Source organism: Pistacia vera, unplaced genomic scaffold (genome assembly GCF_008641045.1).
Source record: "Pistacia vera cultivar Batoury unplaced genomic scaffold, PisVer_v2 Contig170, whole genome shotgun sequence".
Lineage (NCBI taxonomy): Eukaryota > Viridiplantae > Streptophyta > Magnoliopsida > Sapindales > Anacardiaceae > Pistacia > Pistacia vera.
This window is the reverse complement of record NW_022195790.1, coordinates 42,900-61,926: the sequence shown is the minus strand read 5'-3', so window position 1 is coordinate 61,926 and position 19,027 is coordinate 42,900. Positions and strand designations below refer to the sequence as shown.

The following is a 19,027-nucleotide window of genomic DNA, read 5'->3' as shown; positions in this document are numbered from 1 at the left end:
TCAAGTTTGGAATCAAAGCTACGAATAATGAGGCTGAATATGAAGAGATATTTACTAGTCTGCGACTAGTAAGAGAAATGGGGTCAGATATGATCGACATTAATAGTGACTTCCAACTGGTTGTCAATCAGATTTTGTGAGAGTATCAAGCCAAAGAAGAGAATATGATCAGTTACTTGAAGAAAGCCAAGGTCGCACTTGAGCCCTTCAAGCATTATACGATTAGGCAAATCCCGAGAGATAGTAATTCTATCGCGGATGCTTTGGCAAAGATAGCCTCATCATTGGACTTCGATGCTCCGGACAGTATTCCAATTAAGTACATCGAAGCTTCCAACGTCAGCTCACCTAATCAGGTCATAGCTATAACTGAATCTGTTTCCTGAATGACTTCGATTATTTAGTATCTCAAAGATGGGGTTCTTCCTAACAACAAGACTCATGCAAAGTAGAGTTGCTCGTTACACTCTCATCGGAGATCAGTTGAATAAGCGAGGGTTTAGCACTCCTCTCCTCCGATGTGTAACGGATGATGAAGCAGACTATATCATGAGAGATACACATGAAGAATCTATGGTAATCACATTGCTACACGATCTCTCGCCAATAAAATTATCCCCAATAAAATTATCCACTAGGGATATTATTGGCCCCTACTTCATGAAGATGCCTTTAACTTTGTGAAGAAGTGTGATAAGTGCCAGAGACTCGCGAACATCCCCCGAGCTCCTTCCTACCAATTAACGACGATGACTAGTGTTTGGCCATTCTCTATGTGGGGAATTGATCTCATCAGACCCATGCTAACTGATAAAGGTGGCATCAAATATGTAATGGTCGCAGTGGATTATTTCACTAAGTAGGTCAAAGCAGAGCCTTCGACCGCGATCACTATAAAAAAGCTCAAAGACTTCGTCTTCAAGAATATAGTGTGTCGCTATGGGATTCCTCATACACTCATCTCTGATAATGGAAAACAGCTTGATAATAAGGGATTCAAGCAGTTTTGTGAAAATATGGGGATTCATAAGAAATTCGCCTCAGTAGCAAGACCGCAAGCTAATGGTCAAGTTGAAGCTGTCAACAAGACTATCAAGCACACATTGAAGGCCAAGCTTGACGTAGCCAAGGGCAATTGGGCCTATGATCTTTACCAAAATTTCTATGGGCATATAGAATGCATATAGAACAACTCTAAAAACCTCTACTTTAGAAACACCCTTCTCATTAGCATATGGCTGCGAGGCAATGATCCTAGTGGAAGTAAGAGCTAGTTTACTTTGGAAAGAGTCATACAATGAAACAGACAATGAAACACTCTTGCGTTCAAGTCTGGACTTAGTTGAAGAACATAGTGACAAGGCTCAGTCAAGGATAGCTTCCTACTAATAGTGGGCAAAAAGATTATTTGACTCTAAAGTTAGGAGAAGAAACTTCCAGGTTGGCGATCTGGTGTTAAAAAAAGTCATTCTCGGTACAAGAGAACCAAGTGCAGAGGTATTGGGACCTAACTGGGAAGGCCCATATCGTGTCGCTAAGGTGATTCGACCTAGAACGTATCACCTCAAAAGGCTTAATGGTTCTAAAGTACCGCAAGCTTGGAATGTTGAGCATATTCGCCCTTATTATTAGTAATTCCAAACCCCGTTTATAGCTTGATCATTTTTTACTTGCAAAGTTTTCATTGTTGTAAATTCTATTAACAAGATTATTCCAATTTTTCTCAAAGAATTACTTGTGTCGTAATCTCAAGTTTTTAAGAATCTAGTTATTTATAACATTTTACAAGTTTTATGATCAGATATACTACATTTGTTTTGTGAAGTACTTGAGTTATAAATGTGGTGATCATCCTCTAGGGCAGGCTCTTGTTCTTCTTGCTCATCGACATCAACTATAGAAGCAAGAGTAACTTGGTATTCCTCGGGGAGGTAAGAGATATCCATGTTAGGATTGTTCAACCGCAAGCTATAAATAGTTTGCAACGTCCAGTGAGCAGCATTCCTCTCCATTTCGAGGTTCTATTGCTTCATTTGCTCGGTCAGCGAAGTAATTCGCCTATGAGCCAACTCAGGATCTGTCTATAGTGCCATATTCTTTATCTTTGAGTTTTTCGATAACTCAGTTCGAGTCTTTTCTGTTGCTTTTTCGTGCTCTAAACTTGCTTGCAACTCTTTTTCTCTTTGGCCCAACTCTTTAGTGAGCCTCGCTATTGTTGGTGAGAGCTCCTTATTGTCATTATATTTCTTCTTGAGCTCGATCTTCTAGAAGTCTGTTGCTTGCAGAGCAAAATTCCTTTTAGTCATGTTCACATTCGCTTGAATGTGGGCAACCTTTGCCTCTGTATCTGAAGCCATAAGATCTTGCTTCAGTTTGGCAATTTCCTCCTTCATCTCGTGGAGTTTGCCAGCAGAGTTAATCTTTATCTTGTTGTGGGCCACATTCAGGGCAAGCAAAGACTGCATGGAAATGAATAAAGAGTTAGTTTTTTTTTTCTTAAAAAGCTAAAAGATCGACTTATATGAAAGAGTTCTCGAAGAGAACAAGTCATTTTACCTGACTTTGCATCTGAAGTGCGGTGGTCACCAAGTCGGTAAGTCGAGAGGCCACGTACCTGTTAAAGGTTGTGGCGAGTTAGCATTCTAAAAAGGTGTAAACCACCAATCGCAAATGGTCTAGTAGTTGCCTTAGAAGATCCAACACAAACGAGTCAAGTCTCGTCGCGACAAAGACCCCTTCGACCTGTTGCTCGCCTGCTTCCCCTTGAGCGGTTGCAGTCGTTTCCTTTTTTCCTTGTGAGGTCCCAGGGGCAGTCAAGGTCCCGATAGTGTCCCTCGAGGTCATCCTCACAGAGAAGAATTGATAGGGCTGTAGCCTATCTAGCAATATCCCGAAACCTTTTGGCTCATATTTGGTTTTCTCTTTGGTGGGTATTATTTTTCTTTTCTTTGACTTTTGGACCAGGGTTTTCTTCCTTAGCGGATGAGCAGCAACAGGCTGGGGAGCTTCTTTACGTTGCTTAGCGGTTTGTTGCCTTTCGGCACCAATTTATATCCCCCTTACAAGGATATTGTTAGAGGTCGCTCTAACTGGTTTAGTTGGATTAATCCTAGGGAATGCGAGCCCCCCAGGCTTCTTCGTCATCTTCACAATCTTCGGTGGCATGGTTGTTGCATGGCATAAAGATGTGTCAGCAAAGAGAGTCTTCTTTTGTTAAACAAAGACTTAGAGTTTTTCTCTGTAAGAAATACTTACAAGTTGGACCGTCCAAAGATGCGTTAGGACTGAAAAACTCATACTTCCGAAGGTTGGCAATAGTCAATGCGGTTGCAATCAACTAGCTTCAACAAATTGGTCGTTTTGCTTCTTGCAAGAAAGTAAAAGATTTGTTAGCCTAATATATTAAGGAAAAGTTAAAGTTAAAAGATAAGTGATTTGGAAATTAGAAGGAAAACCTACTCAACTTTTTAAATTTACAGACTCCATCGTACTCGAAGAAAAAATACTTGGTTTCATAAGTCCCAACGTTGTTGGGGTAACCAAATATCCCTCCCTCGATCGTTGATCGCTTAGAGAGGTAGTATGAATCTTTGTCTTTACTCCTCTTTAAGTAATAAGCACAACCGAGTTCCTCTGTTGTTGGCTCGCCGAGGTTGTCTTCGCCAAATGCGATATACATGGTGACTGCTATCATATATGCATTTGGCATCGGCTAGAATGGCATAATCTAAAAGTGGTCAAGGATCGACCTGATGTAGGGGTGAAAGGGTATCCTCACTCTACATTTAAAGATCGCTTCCAAGATCGCAGCCAATCCCTTGGGAGGATCCTGACCAGTGTGCGACTTGTGTTGGAACACGTTTACGTTGATCGCATATTGAACAATTGCTCTTTGGATTTTGTCCTTCGAAACTATTGATCGTATCACCTTTTCAGGACCCGCCAAGGTGTGTGATGGTTGCGAGCTTCCGGGACCCGTCGAGGTGCCCGATGGCTGCAAGCTTCCCTCTTTGGCTATTCTCGCCTTAGGGACGTCCATCACTCTTAGAGTTTGTAAAGGGGGCAACATGTAGAGGTGACTCAAACTCCATATAAATTACCTCGTATGACGACTCAAAAGAGTAAAATAACCTTAGTTCCTCTTCCCTAGCTGCCAAAAACCCCAAAAATTCTTAAGAATGATTTTCTAAAGATCTGTGCCCTAAGTTTTGACTTTTAAAAGTGTTTTTTTTTCAAACACTACTCGAGAATGTTCATCATCTAAGCCTTCCAGATGTTCACACCCACCATTACTGTAAAAACTAAGTTTTTTGACGTGAATGAAAAAGAGAAGAAATTTCTTTACATCTTGATTGCTGGGAACAGATTTTCTATCGTAGTGTTGAGTGCGCATCAATCAGGAAAAGGATGAACTAATCTTTTGAGTGCAAAAATGTTATTTTTCTCTCTAAAAGTTTGAGTTCTGTGAAAAAACTTAGAATGGGCTTTGGGTTTTATAAAGTGGAAGACGACACTTGATTTCTTTTATGAGTGACGTTTGGGCGGGAACGTATTTCCAGCCATTTATTGTGACCACGTGTCACTGATCTGTGTGAAGAGTAACCTTCACACTTCGTAAAGAGACAACCAGCGTTTCTCTTTATTGAAATCGCCAAACACCGGCGTGATTATCTCTTCCACATTAAATGTGCCCTCGTCCGCATTTAATGCTTCAAAAGGGAATGTCGTTTCAACATTACTTGCATTTAATGCTCATGGTTGACACTTATTACGCAGAGACACGTCTGTCAGATAAAACTTATTTTATTGACCAAGATAGTTGTCAAGCGCAACGGATAACATCTAAGGAGGTCGTTTGAATAAGACATTTTTTCCACATGTCAAATTTGAACATCGAGCAAAATGATTCTCAATTGTCGACAGCAAAATGTTCTAAGTGTTTTCAGGTCGTGAATGATAGGTAGAGTATGAAACACATTTTCATAGCACTGATCATGATCCAGCTTAGGTCGCTAGACCTTTGCGAATGATCACATCAGGTCGCTTGTGTAGTTCTCGAGACCCATGTCACGATTTACTCTTAGTTCGCTGGTCGAGTCAAACTATCAGCCTCATGTCGTTTGCAACAATGTGGTTGTTCTCAACTATTAGTTCGGGCAAACACTCCTCGAGACAAGTCAGGTCGCGACATAATCATGAAGTTTCAAGATTTACGCTTTAAACCTTAAGAACTGGGGAGTTTTGTTATGCCTAAAAAATCAGGACTGACGTTAGTTTACATCAGCAAGCACCAATCAGAGTTTATGAAGGCTTTGCGTCATCCAGGAGCTGCCACGTTGCTTCATGACAGAAAGAATATGGTTGTCGCCAACTTAACAAATTTAGGTTTTATCTATGAGTGACTGAAGACCGCACACATGTCCAAGTCCCAAATAATTCGAGGATATTTTTTAAGTTATCAGCCAATGGAAGGCAAGGAAGGACTTGTATGACACCTACTCACTTGCAGATTTGTAATCATTACCTTGAATTCATTTACTATAAATAAAGGATTCCCCCTCTCATTTTCGAGATTATGAAACTGAACCCTTATTCTGATTGTAATCTTTATTTTTAAAGCAAAGGTAACCTACGAGAAAGAGACTGACTTGATATTCTCTCTGAATAATCAATTATTGTACCTCTGTTCGCTATTCGTTTTATGCGACCTCTTGTAATCTCTCATAAATAAAAGTGGACGTAGGATTTGCTTTAAGCATCCGAACCACTTTAAAAATCGTATCTCTCATTTATTATTTAGTCTTTATACCTAATTATAATAGTTCACGTGTAATTTTTAAGAACAACTTAACACTTTACACGTGCGAGTCGTTATTATCAAAATCACGGATCAACACACTCCATAATTCGTTTTATAGCACAATTACTTTCAAAAGAAGACTGATAACCAAAACAATTGAAAATTCTACATTGATTTACATGACATTTTGTCTTTGACTATTTTTATATGTATATATGATTGAAAATATATATCCCAATGCAACTGGGTAGTCGGTATTTATTGACTAAAGAAAATATTTAAAGTGACAATAATGTCTCTCTTGGTCAATCAATAAACAATATTAATAATGGGANTGGCTTTCCATCCACCATGAACCACATTTCGTGCTTTTTGTTACTTTTTATTGAGTGCAGCAACATGTAATGCACTCCCAACCCCCAGAATGTCTTTTTCCATTTTGTGTCCATATCCCAAAAATGATTGAAACAAATCTCTTTGAAACTCCTTTCACCATTCCTCACTGTACCTAAAATACCAAATATTATCGTTAAAACATCCCAACTTGACCTCACTGTCACCCTCACAGGGAAGTATAGTACTGTATTGCTTACAACCTCCAATCCGTACTCTCTATAGTTTACGCTCTAGAAAATCTGCACAATCGATATAAACAAAATATCAGAAAAAAAATTAAACTAAATCAAATATAAACAAAATACGCTCCAGAAGAATCGCTTAAGCGATGGGCAGATGATTTTGCCTCATACAAGATCGCTTAAGAGTAAAAGCAACGAATCACTTAAGTTTAAGCTCGCTTAAGCGATCTCTTCCAAGGCAGAATCGACATCTGCCCAGATCTAAGATCGCTTAAGCGATTCGTCGCTTTTACTCTTAAGCGATCTGAAATTGCTTAAGCGATACAAAGGATCGCTTAAGCGATTATAGATCTGGACAGATTTGGTTCTGCCTCGGAAGAGATCGCTTAAGAGATCTTGTAAGAGGCAGAATCAACATCTGCCAGATCTAAGATCGCTTAAGCGATCGTTTATATCGTTTAAGCGATTCATCGCTTTTACTCTTAAATAATCCTAAATAGCTTAAGCGACCAAGAGTAAAAGCCATCAATCGCTTAAGCGATACAAAGGACGCTTAAGCGATCTTAGGTCTCGGCAAGTACAAATACCTTTTCTTCGGCGGCCTCCTCCTCTTTGGTGGCCTCCTCCTCCTCGTTTGAACTCTCGCCGGACTCCTCTTCCTGGCCTGAATTCTGCTTAGCCTCCTCTTCCTCTTCAGAACCGTTTTGCTCCTATTCTCTCTCTTGTTGTGCCGCCGTCGTCTCCGCTGCTGGAACACCTTCACTGATTGGAGGATCCACCGGAGTAGCCAGTTGCTTGCGCTGCCAGACTCTACGATTCGAAGAGGCGTTAGGTTTTCCTTCTCATTGTGAATGTCAGCCATGGTTTCAAGAAAGGAAGAAGCTTTGGGATTGAATTTGGGTGTGAAAATTTGCCAGAATGTGGACTGTTATAGCCGACAATTGCACAGAATGCATTTAGGGATTGAAGATATCGATTTTTGCCTTAATTGGTTTCGATTAAGCGATTTGAATGGGTGGGGCTCTTTTTCAAATTTCAAAATTTAAAAACTTTCATTAATTAGTATGTTGTCCTTATATGTTTTAATCTTTTCATTTTAACCTATTTTACATGTTTATGGATCCTAACTGTACCACGTCAGCTTCTCTAAATTAAAAAAAAAATGAAAAACAGTTTCAAGGCCATTTTCTTAAATCGAAACTTGGGATGGCCGGTCAACTAAATTTTCTCTATCTTCGGCTTCCAATCCAACTTCATTCATCATCTTCGGTTCGGTTCGAGCTTCATTCCTCGACTTGCAGGTTCGTTCTCTGTCAGTCTGTCTTCTCTTCCATTTACCAGCTTCATTCATCTTCGTTTTAATGTAGTTGTTTTTCTTCATTCCGACTCTGATTTTCATTTTTGGGAGGTTTGCGTATTCATTCTTTGTTCCTGGACTTCGATTTTCATCTCACTGTGATCTTATATTTCTGTTTTAATGTTTCCTCCCAGATTTATCCTAATTAAACCCAGATTCGTTTTAACTCCTTAGAAGGTTACGCTGTTTTTTTTTTTTTTTTGGGGGGGGGGGGGGGGGGGGGGGGGGGGGGGGGGCGCGGGGGTGGCGGGTGGTTGGGGTTAGGAATGTTTTCTAATTTCTTGTGTTTGTTATCTTAGAAGAATGCGAAATTTAAAGTGTACTTTCGGTGATTGGGGCTTCAATGTTTTCTATTATTTTTCATATTGGCCGAGTTAATGTAAGAATAATTGGGGGAAGAACGCCACATTGGACATTGTGACGATATTTTGAAATTCGGTTTACTGTTTCATGAGCAATTTTTTAGAAAATTGATAACTTTAGGATTGCTCTTTTGGTGTATTTTGGTTTCTTAATTTGGTGGAATGCGTATGACAGGTTACTGGGGGACTGTGATATTCCTACTGCTGTTCCTAACTCTGAAAGTTGTCTCCAAGAAAACGTCGAGGTTGTATCATTTCAATGCTACCTTTCTTATAGAAAATTATGTCAAACTGTGTTGCATTGTCAATGTTTACTGATAATGTCTCTTCCAGGTTGTGGGAAATGCCTCATATGGGTCAAAGCTTTCACGAAGAATTGCCTCTCTCATGAGATTTCGTGAAAAGCGGAAAGAAAGATACTTTGAAAAGAAAATTAGGTACAGTTGTCGGAAAGAGGTTGTTGAGAGGTAAGGTGCTAACTCTGTTCCCCAAGTACTCCTTTTTTACGTAAGAAAGGGAGTACATAATAGGAGATAAGTGTCCTCTGATTGTTCCTTTTTTAAGAATAGAGCAAATGTAAAATCGTTATTGTCATGCACTCTTAATTGTCCCCGTAAATCTCTGCAATTCGTAGTGGGAAAAATTGAGGGGTTTTAGATGCTAGTTATATATGATGTGAACTTCACTTTTGGTTTCTCCTCCTTTCCTCACACATAAACAAATGTATAACTTAGTGCATTAGAACACATATCCTCAAATTTGGTGCGAACATATTAGGTGAAGCTATTTTTGCATATAAATTTGCTGTGATATGTGAGTGTAGGTTCATTGATATCTTTATTAATTTATACCTGTTTGAGTTTATATGTTTTATTAGAGTAATTTATATTTTGTTGCTCTTCATTTGTTAGATGTGAAATCATTATCTATCATGGAGGCTTGTGTTATTTGAGACATTGAAATATTGGTGTTAATACTGTGCAATTCTATTTGATGCTAGGATGAATCGTAAGAATGGACAATTTACATCATCAAAGGATTCTTATAATACAGATGTTGTAAACTCAAATTGAAGCAATGGTGCTACTCTTGAACCTGTGTGAGCTTGATTCTTACTTGTTATGTGCAAAGTTCAGCTATAAAAGCATTGGAGTGTAAGAATCTTCATTCATTTTAAGCTTATGTATTTTTTGTAACATTAATCATGCATGTCATACATTTTAAACTTTTGCATCATATTTTATATTTGTGGATATCTTTTTTTTTTTTTTTTTGCGCGTATGCCCCTTGAGGTATTTCGCTTCTAGTTTTCTTGTTGCAGCTGCCTGCCACCTATGCACACAAGTCAACACCTTCTCAAACTGTATATTTTATTTGGTTTGCCCATTGTGGTGGAGGTGAACTTCGGCTGCTAACCTCAGTCACTTGTTGAATAATCTCTTCCGTCACTTCATAGAAATATTAAATTTATTCCACTCTGGAATGTATGTGACAAAAAAAGAGATCTAGATTCATAACTTATTGCTAATGTAATATAATATCTCTTTTGGTTTGTAAAGTTTGACCTAATAACCTTTTAGAACCTATATAAGCATGAGCCTGCAAGGCTCCTTTCAAGTAAAAAAGGCTTGCATGTTAGTTCCTCGACCTTTCTATTAATTTGTTGTGGTTAGTTTCATGTTCTTTCTCTATCATTAGTCCTCAACTATGTTATTTTAGTACATTTCCAAAAACATTACACAACTGCTAGTTAGATGTTTGGTTTTTGAATTTAATAAGATCTGTAGTTAAACTTCGTGTAAAAAGGAAAACACAAGTTGTTTGCTTGACTAAATGTTCATTCACTGCCTTATTTTTCTAATGATGACTTTGTTTTTCTTGCTTTGCAGTGCCACTGGATTAGTAGTCCTAATTTTCCGTGGATCCTTCCACCAGAGAGGTTGAAACAAAAGTTGCTTGGCCTACTGACAAAGTTGTCCTAGCTTTTCCAAAACAATTTTAGGTAACTTATTTCCGATTATATCATCTCTTTTAGGTTTCATCTATTGTAACATATATTATAATGTATAATTTGGAGATAAGATTTGGAAATATGTAATATTGATATATCTTTAAACTTGCATGGTGCCGTTTTTTAGAATCATATGATTGTGAAGTTGGAGATTTAAACATGTTCTTTTCCTCTTTGTTTTGTATTACATGTTTGAGGTGCTTTTGTCTTCATCTTTTCTTGAATTTACAATATATGTGTTGTCATCTTTGAGAATATACATGGGAATTGAAGATGTCTTTTGTATTAATGTAATTATAGGTTGTGAAAAGGGAAGAGTACTTTTTTGTAAAGCACAATTGGAAAGGGAAGATGGTATGCATGATGGTTTTTGTTAAAAAATTTTGAATGATTGGAAAGGATAACTATTGTTCATTGTTTCCAATCATCTAGGTTCTAGATTTTATGGATGCAAAGAAAGTAGGGTGCCTATTTATTAGGCATATATACAAACTTTTTGTATATGAAGGTTCACCATCAATGAAATGGTCTTTGAAAAATTAGTGTATCATTATTTATAAGTTGTATTATTAAAGTAACAATTGTACCAGTTTTTATATATGTTATAACATATACGTTGATAGCACTTTCAAAGTGTTATGGAAAATAATTTTATAACGTTTACAAAATGTAATGAATACCTATCTACAACACTTTTTAAAACTGTGATAGCATCTTTAACATGTTATTAAGAACTATTTTATAGCATTTTAGCAATGTTAAGAAAAACCAATCTACAATATTATAAAAATGTTGTAGATTAGTTATTTATAAAATTTTGAAAATGTTACAAAAAATTAAACTATAATAGGTTAAGAATGTTATAAAAAAAACTTATTTATAACATTTATGTAGTGTACTTAATATCATTTGTTACACAAATGCGTGTTATAATATATTTCACAATAACATTTTATTACAGTTATTGAAATGATTAATAACATACAAAAAGTGTTATCAATTTTTATTTTTTAGTAACATGAGCTATAACAACATGTTTATAAAAGCTATTGTTTACTTATGGTAGCATTTTTTGCATGTTACCGTAGGCCATTTTTGTTGTAGTGAAATGACCATTAATGATCAATGAGTCATCTACCCAAATCCACAAGAAGGAACGAAAAATAATTGGTGTCATTTATGTAAAAAGAGCCTAGGCACTATCAAAGAGATTGCCTGAAATGACAGGCATTGTGCGAAAAGAAAGGTAAGCCTAGAGCTTTAGTATGTTCCAAATCAAATTTATCTGAATTTCTTTATAATACTTGGTAGATTGATTCTGGTTGTACCACTCACATTTCAAATACATTGTAGGGATTCCTTACAACCCATACCATAAACGCCAATGAAAGGTTTGTGTTTGGGGAGAATAGAGTCAAGGCACAATTCAAAGCCATTGGAACTGACAGTTTAATTTTAGATACTAGACATCATTTGGATTTATTCCAAACTCTTTATATATCTACATTGTCACGTAATTTAGTATATTTGTCTAAACTTGATTTAGAATGATACTATTTTAAGTTTGGAAATGGATATTTCAGATTATTTAAACATAATTGTCTTATTGGTTCTAGTGTGCTTTGTGATGGTTTATATAAATTGAGACTTGATAATTTGTTTGCTAAGACATTATTGACCTTGCATCAGAGTATTTGTACAAAACGTGCCCTACGGATGAAAGTTCTGCTTATTTGTGGCATAAGTGTTTGAGCCACATATCAACATACAGGATACAAAGATTATTAAAGAATGAAATCCTCCCTAATTTGGAATTTACTGATCTTTGTATCTGTGTGGATTATATTAAGGGAAAGCAAACAATGTTCACATTAAGAAAACAGCCACAAGAAGCACAAAGCTCCTTGAATTGATACACACCAATATTTGTAGACCTTTTGATATTTCTTCGTTTAGTGAAGAGAAATTTTTCATCACCTTTATCGATGATTTCTAACGTTATGGGTGTGTTTATTTGTTACATGAAAAATCTCAATTAGTGAATATTCTAAAGGTATTAATTAATGAGGTTGAGAGACAATTAGATAAGAAAAAGAAAATTGTACGATCAGATAGAAGTGGTGAATATTATGGAAGATACATTAAATTTGAACAATGTCTAGGTCCATTTGCCAAATTCCTTGAAGGGTGTGGCATATATGCTGAATACACAGTGCCAGACACACCACAACAAAATGGTGTTGTAAAAAGGCATAACCATATATTAATGGATATGGTTAGGAGTATGATGAATCACTCTTCATTGCCCTCATCATTGTGGATGTATGCCTTAAAGACCGCAGTGTATTTATTAAACATGGTTCCTAGTATTACTCCTAATTTTAGGGCTAAATGGGATTGTTGTAGCTTTAAGTTTAATAAGTTTTTCTCCTATTTTTGAAAATAATGAGCTTTGAAAATAATTTTGAGTGTGTTTGAAAATAATTTTAAGTCATAATTGCTGTGATTTTAAAATCTAAAATTGTGTGTTTGGTAAATTAGATTTTGAAATTGTTAATGTATGTTTAATGACCAAAATAGAGATTTTATTTCTTAAAATATTTTTATAATTCTAAATTTATATTTTGTTAGGTATATAATAAATAATTAAAAATGTAATAAAAATGTAAATGTTAAATAAATTATTAATTAATTAGAAAAAATTTCGATTTGGCCGGTAGTGGTCCACAGTCAGTCAAAGCCATTCAATCACCGTTGATCGGAGGTCAACACAAGTCAACGATGAAGCGTTAACGTCACAGTCGGTCCTATTGGGATCAACGTGAGTCGATCTGTCAGAATTCGATAAAATTACCAAATTTTGATGTGTCACTTTGAGGCAGAACGACGACAAAACACTTGACTACCTATTGTAGCCAAACGACGAGTCGAAAGCCGGTGATTCTATCAGATTCTGATAGATAGGCTCATGTCAATCCTGATAGGACTGTTGAGCCTATCGTCACAGCCACAAAATTAACCTTAATATTGTAGTAAGCAGTAACCAGGGTTGAATCCACAGGGAGCAAAGACTAACAATCTAATGTGTATTTGAGTTATTGAAAATGAAATTAGCAAATTGATTGATTAAAACTAAGAAAACTAATTAATTGCAGGAAATTAAAAGCATAAAATAAATAGCTAACTAAAACTTAATGATAAAGGTGTTGCCCTTCCGGATTTAGTTCGACACAAAACCAACTCTCACAATTCTACTCCTTGCTCTTAGACTTCCTAAACCTACAAGGCTATGCAAATTACATAAAATGATTTTCCAGCAATCTAGGTATAATTTAACCTGTCTCCCTGTCGTCTTAGTTATAGATCAATTGGTTAAAAACTATCATCGACTAACTAAAAGCTCTAACAATTAAATATCACTAGTTGGTACAAAGCCAACAGGTACAACCTATCAACTTTGTATCATGCAATCAACCTATTACACAACAAATGCATTCATAGTAGAAATGATATTAAACACTAATACAACTTAATTGCAATCAACATCAAAGCAATTTAAAGTCATAATCAACATTCAATAATCTCAAACCACATTCAATTATGTAACAAGTTCAATTTCAATAAATGTTCTCCATGGACATAACCAATTCAACACGTCAAGTATCAAAATAATATTAAAGCATCACAAACAAACTGAAACGAAAGCAAATATAATCAGAATACAAGAAACTTAGCCAATTTTCCAATTGTCCGAGCTCAATCAAGAGCTACCGTGAGGAACTATGGTCGTCGATCAAGGCTTGGCCTACACAGTAACGGACAATCGGGAGCTTAGCCGCTCATGGTGGTGTTGACAATAGCTAACAATGTTCGAAGGTGGCTGGACATGGTGGAAAATGGACAACCAGCAGTTGATGTGGTCAATTCATGGTTGAGGGAGACTAAACGTCACTAGAAATGCACGAAATCCGGCGAGAAGTCGAAAGGTCACCAGAGAAATACGAAGCATTGTTGACGTTTCTTGGTAGAAATAGGTGGATTAGCGGCTATGGAGCTTGGGATGGCTATATTGACAATTGGAGAGATGAGGGGTCACTAGAGGAGTCGAGAGGACGTTGGAAAATGGGTGAAATGGTAAGGGGAAACCAAAACGTCTTTGGCGGTGGAGGAACTGAAACGTCACACGCCGATGAGTGATGGATGATGAAGATTGGTGCAATAGAAGCACGAGAGAAGGACAAATTGGCGCAGAAGAAGTTGGATCATTGTCAAAAATAAAGTAATCGTGGCCAGAAGATGGAAGGTCGCGGCGACGGCGAATCGGTGACGGCTTGTGAAGGGAGTGGTGTGGACGACACCGAGGGAGCTGAATCATCACCAGAGAAGGTGCAAGGTCATCGGTGATGGCGGCATTAGGGTTTTGGTGGTGGCGGCTCTATTCTACGACAGTTGGCTTTCCTTTTAGAGTAGATATGAAAAATATCAATTTAGTCCCTATACAAGTGAAAAGTGACAAAATCAACCTTATGAAAATATGACTGTTTACCCCTGAACAGCATAAATGAGACAAATTCAGCCCTAATCAATAAACTACAACCTAATATCAACCCACACAATCTCAAAAATCATTTCAAACATGCAACATTCGTAAAAAAATATTAAAATGTGATTTTTCATGAATAAATTCATACATTGTCTCAGTATAGATTCAAATTAAATCATAACAAGGGTATTTTAATCACTTTAATGGAGTCATTTTCATGACTCTAACAAAGACCGACGATGAGGAGCAACACTCGTCATCGGAGGTCACCAAAGGTCATCGAAATTCAGCAATCGCTACCAGTGTCCACTATTGTCGTCGCCATCAATCACTATTTCTTCCGCTTGTCAGTTCAATTTTATCTGTTTCATAAAAATATAAAATTTAATAAATTTTTTCTTTAAAAATCTTTGTAAATAATACAATGGTATCTATGTCATTTGAACTACAAAATTAGTTTTGAAAATAATCTAATTTTGAAAAACTACACCAAGTAGCTTTTGAAATCCTTTTATAATTCTGATTATTTTATAATTAGCTTAAAATTTAATCAGTTTTAGAAGCGGCTTACTAGACACTTTTATTACTGTAACTTAAAACTTTATTAATTATTTCTTAAGCTACAACAATCCCAAACACATTACTGTAACTTAAAACTTAATTAATTATTTCTTAAGCTACAACAATCCCAAACACAGACTAAGGCTTAGTTTGGGATTTCTGTAGCCTGTTTCTGTTAGGGTGTTTGTTTTTCTTAATTTTAAAATCACTTTTTTTTTTTTTAATAGAAGATAATATAATATCAATTTGAAATTACAAAAATAAATTTATTTAAAATAATTTTGCATCATTAAAATAAATTTAAATTGAAGTTTCTAAATAAAAAAATTTTAAAAATTAAAAACTGGATCAAGAGCGGCCGGCTAACCACCGTCGGCGGTGGCTATCCACCGTCGCTGGGGATTTCATCGACAGCGAGTGAGTCGACACCGCTGGCACGGTTGCACCGTCGGTTGGCGCTTTGTACAACCGTGTCAGTGGTGTCATCAAATACGACAACATTTTGCCACAAATATCCGGCAAAGTTTCAATCGAACTTGATGGCCCGTTGTGTAAAACTACGTGGTATTTGATGACACCGCCGGCATGGTTGGTTGCAACCATGTTGGTAGTGTTGACTCACTTGCTGTTAGAGAATTCTTCGGCGACGAAAGCGAACCATGTTGGTGGTGTTTGGCCAACCACTGCCTGTTCTTGTTTAAAACTTTTCTCTTTTTATATTTTTTAATTTTTTTTTTTTTTTTTTTGGTAATTCAAGATAATTCTGGGATGTTTTGTAATTAATCCTTCCAAAAGCAGCTTATGAATTCTAAAAGTTAAAAAAAAAAAAAAGTTCCTTTTTATAAAACAAATTATTTCATAATCAGTTTCTAATATAATTATTTTTCAAATTAGTTTATCAAACAATTTTTGAATAATAAATTATGAAGTAATTAATTAGAGGAGAAGCTACAATAGTTCTAAGGGGGCGTTTGGTTCAGGAATGTTAGATTACTGGGAATATTGGATTACTGGAAAGATAGATTACCTTAGAAGATTACTGGGAATCTTTAAGAAAATATGTTTGGTTAGTTGGTGGGTATGTTATATTAATATGTTTGGTTATGGGAATAAATTGGTGGGTATGTTATTTAAATTACTAAATTGACCCTCTTTTAAATATTAATATAATATTATTTTTATTATTAATTTTTGAATTATTTTTAACCCCCAATATTTCAGATTTAGCTAAAACACCCCCGCTTATAAAAAAACTTTAATTCATGACGAAATCACCCCCACCTCCTGCCGCCACCGCGAACAACGGCCGGAAAATCGCCGGAGCCCCCAAAAACACTGGAAATTCTGTGGGAGGCTCCGGGAGGCTTCGATATGGCCGTTTTTGGCCATATTGATGGCCGAAAACGGCCATATCGGGCCAGATCTGGCCGGAAATGGCCAGATCTATTCTGGCCATTTCCGGCCAGATCCCTGGCCATTAACGGCCAGGTCTGGTCCAGACCTGGCCGATAATGGCCAGGGATCTGGCCGTTTACGGCCAGATCCCTCGATCTGGCCGGAAATGGCCAGAATAGATCTGGCCATTTCCGGCCAGATCTGGCCCGATATGGCCGTTTTCGGCCATCAATATGGCCAAAAACGGCCATAGCGAAGCCTCCCGGAGCCTCCCACAGAATTTCCAGTGTTTTTGGGGGCTCCGGCGATTTTCCGGCGGTTGTTCGCGGTGGCGGCAGGCGGCGGTGGTGGTGGCTGGGTGGCCGTGGTGGTGGTGGCTTGGTGGCAGTGGTGGTCTGTAAATTCTTTTAAATATAAGGGCATTATTGTCCAAAATTTTAATTAAACAAGGGTAAAATTGAAATAGGATATTAATGTAAATTTGTTTTAAAGTAGGGGTATTATTGTCCAAAATTTTTATTAATAAGGGATAAAATTGTAACAAAAAAAGATAACCCTGGTAATCTCAGAAAACCTAAGAAAATGGAGGTAATCAGATTACCTCTTATATTACCAATAGTAACCACTATTGGTATTTGAAGATTACTGGTATCTTATATTACTTGACAACCAAACGTGGTAATCAAGTAATATAAGATGACATTACCCCAGTAATGTCACTTAACCCCGAACCAAACTGACCCTAAGAGTAATGCTAACCTTACTCATTTTCCCTACTCACTTCTCTTACTCACATTTATTAGAAAAGTGAAAAAGTTGATAAGAGAACTGACTAATGCTAGCCTTACTCACTCCTCCTACTCAGTTCTCTTATTCACCTTTATTAAAAAAGTGAAAAAGTTGATAAGAGAAGTGAGTAAAGTTAGCATTATTCTAGTTCTAAACTCACTTGTTTGGTTGGGGGAATGTTGCACAACTCGGTAATGTCAATTATGTCATCTTATATTACTAATATTATCATATTTAGTTATAAAGTAATATATCATTCCAGTAATCTTACAAAACCAATAGTAATTAATGTTGGTTATATAGGTGATAATCTGAATATCATTTTATTCTTAGGTATTTTAAGATTACTTGGTAATCTTAATTTTGTTATAATTGTACCCCTAACAAATAAAATTTTAAGACATTATTACCCTTGTTCTTAAAACAATTTACCCAGAACGACCTAGCCGCCTTCCAACGATTGCTGGCCACCGCCTCCACCACCATCTTTGCCTCCAATCATCGGAACAGCATATGATCGGTTGGATCTAGCCGATCGTAAGTTGATGTGACTGTTTTTTACTAGATCCATCCATGGATCTAGCCTAAAACAGCTAGATCGGGGCACGATAGGCCAAATCCAACTGGTCATGCGTCGTTCCGGCAATTTTCCACTACCCATCAATTTATTCCAATCTAACCAAACACATTTTATAAAACATTCCAATAATTTTCAGAGTAATCTATATTTCCATTAATACAATATTTCCTAAACCAAACACCCCTTAAGTGATTTTTATACCCGTTAAATGTGAACTCAGTGACTTTTGGCCCCATAGCGATTATAGATTCTTTGGACAATCTAGGTCTGTTTGGTTTAATATTTTTCACTATCCTATTCATACTGTTTCCAAAATACCTGTTTGTTTCCCTATTCTGAAAATACTATTATATTTTATTCAACTGTTTTAAACCCCTTAAGTTTATTAATTTAACTAAACACCCCCCGAAAAAAGTTTAGAAATTGACAAAAACACCTTCACCCACCCACCCACCCACCCATATTGCTAGATTCCGACCATCATCGCTGGAAGGTGGCTAGAATATGGTATAATGACTCACTATCGACTGGATCTGACTGGTAGTGTGTCGATATATCATTTTCTAACCAGATCAATGGCCAAAGATCTGGCCGTTGACAACCAGATTTTTTGTCGTAGTTGGTCATCAACGACGGGCAAGTTATGGCCGTCGTTGACGACTAAACATGATTAGATATAGCCGTAGATCTAACCTTTTTCGACAAAATCCATGGTAGATCTGACTGGAAAATGTCATCTCGATAGATAACCGACTAGATCCAGCTGATCATATGTCATACTGTGACTCCGGCCATCCTCCGCTGTGGTGGCCAGTATTTAATGGTGAGTGATAGTGTTTTTATAATTTTTAATATTTTTATTATATAGATGTTTAGTAAATTAACAAATATTAAAAGTGTTTTTATTAATTTTTAAATCTACCTCGTTATTCCCACCTAACTCTAAAAATATCAAAAACACTAAAAGAAGCGCACCTCTATATATCGGCTACATGAATCGGGTTTCAAAGGCAAACAAGAGGCCGTTAAGTTAAGCCCAACCCAAAATCAC

General features: G+C 36.6%; 1 protein-coding gene across 4 annotated transcripts; it reads left to right on the top strand.

Annotated features, from left to right (window-relative positions):
* The first annotated feature begins 7,566 nt into the window (after positions 1 to 7,566).
* Positions 7,567 to 11,615, top strand: LOC116125745 (GATA transcription factor 24-like). 4 transcript variants are annotated; one of them, XR_004127380.1, is made up of 7 exons: positions 7,567 to 7,679; positions 8,273 to 8,342; positions 8,431 to 8,564; positions 9,098 to 9,251; positions 9,987 to 10,099; positions 11,197 to 11,354; positions 11,462 to 11,615. XR_004127380.1 is itself a non-coding variant. In XM_031411462.1 (4 exons), exons 1-4 carry the CDS (start codon positions 7,585 to 7,587, stop codon positions 9,168 to 9,170), a joined length of 372 nt encoding a protein of 123 aa, XP_031267322.1. In that variant the 5' UTR covers positions 7,573 to 7,584; the 3' UTR covers positions 9,171 to 9,342. The 4 variants fall into 4 exon arrangements, 1 of the variants encoding a protein (XP_031267322.1); XR_004127381.1 differs by lacking the exon at positions 7,567 to 7,679 and adding an exon at positions 7,772 to 7,786; XR_004127379.1 differs by lacking the exons at positions 11,197 to 11,354; positions 11,462 to 11,615 and adding an exon at positions 10,409 to 10,634 and having other exon boundaries at positions 7,573 to 7,679.
* The last annotated feature ends 7,412 nt before the right edge of the window (positions 11,616 to 19,027 follow it).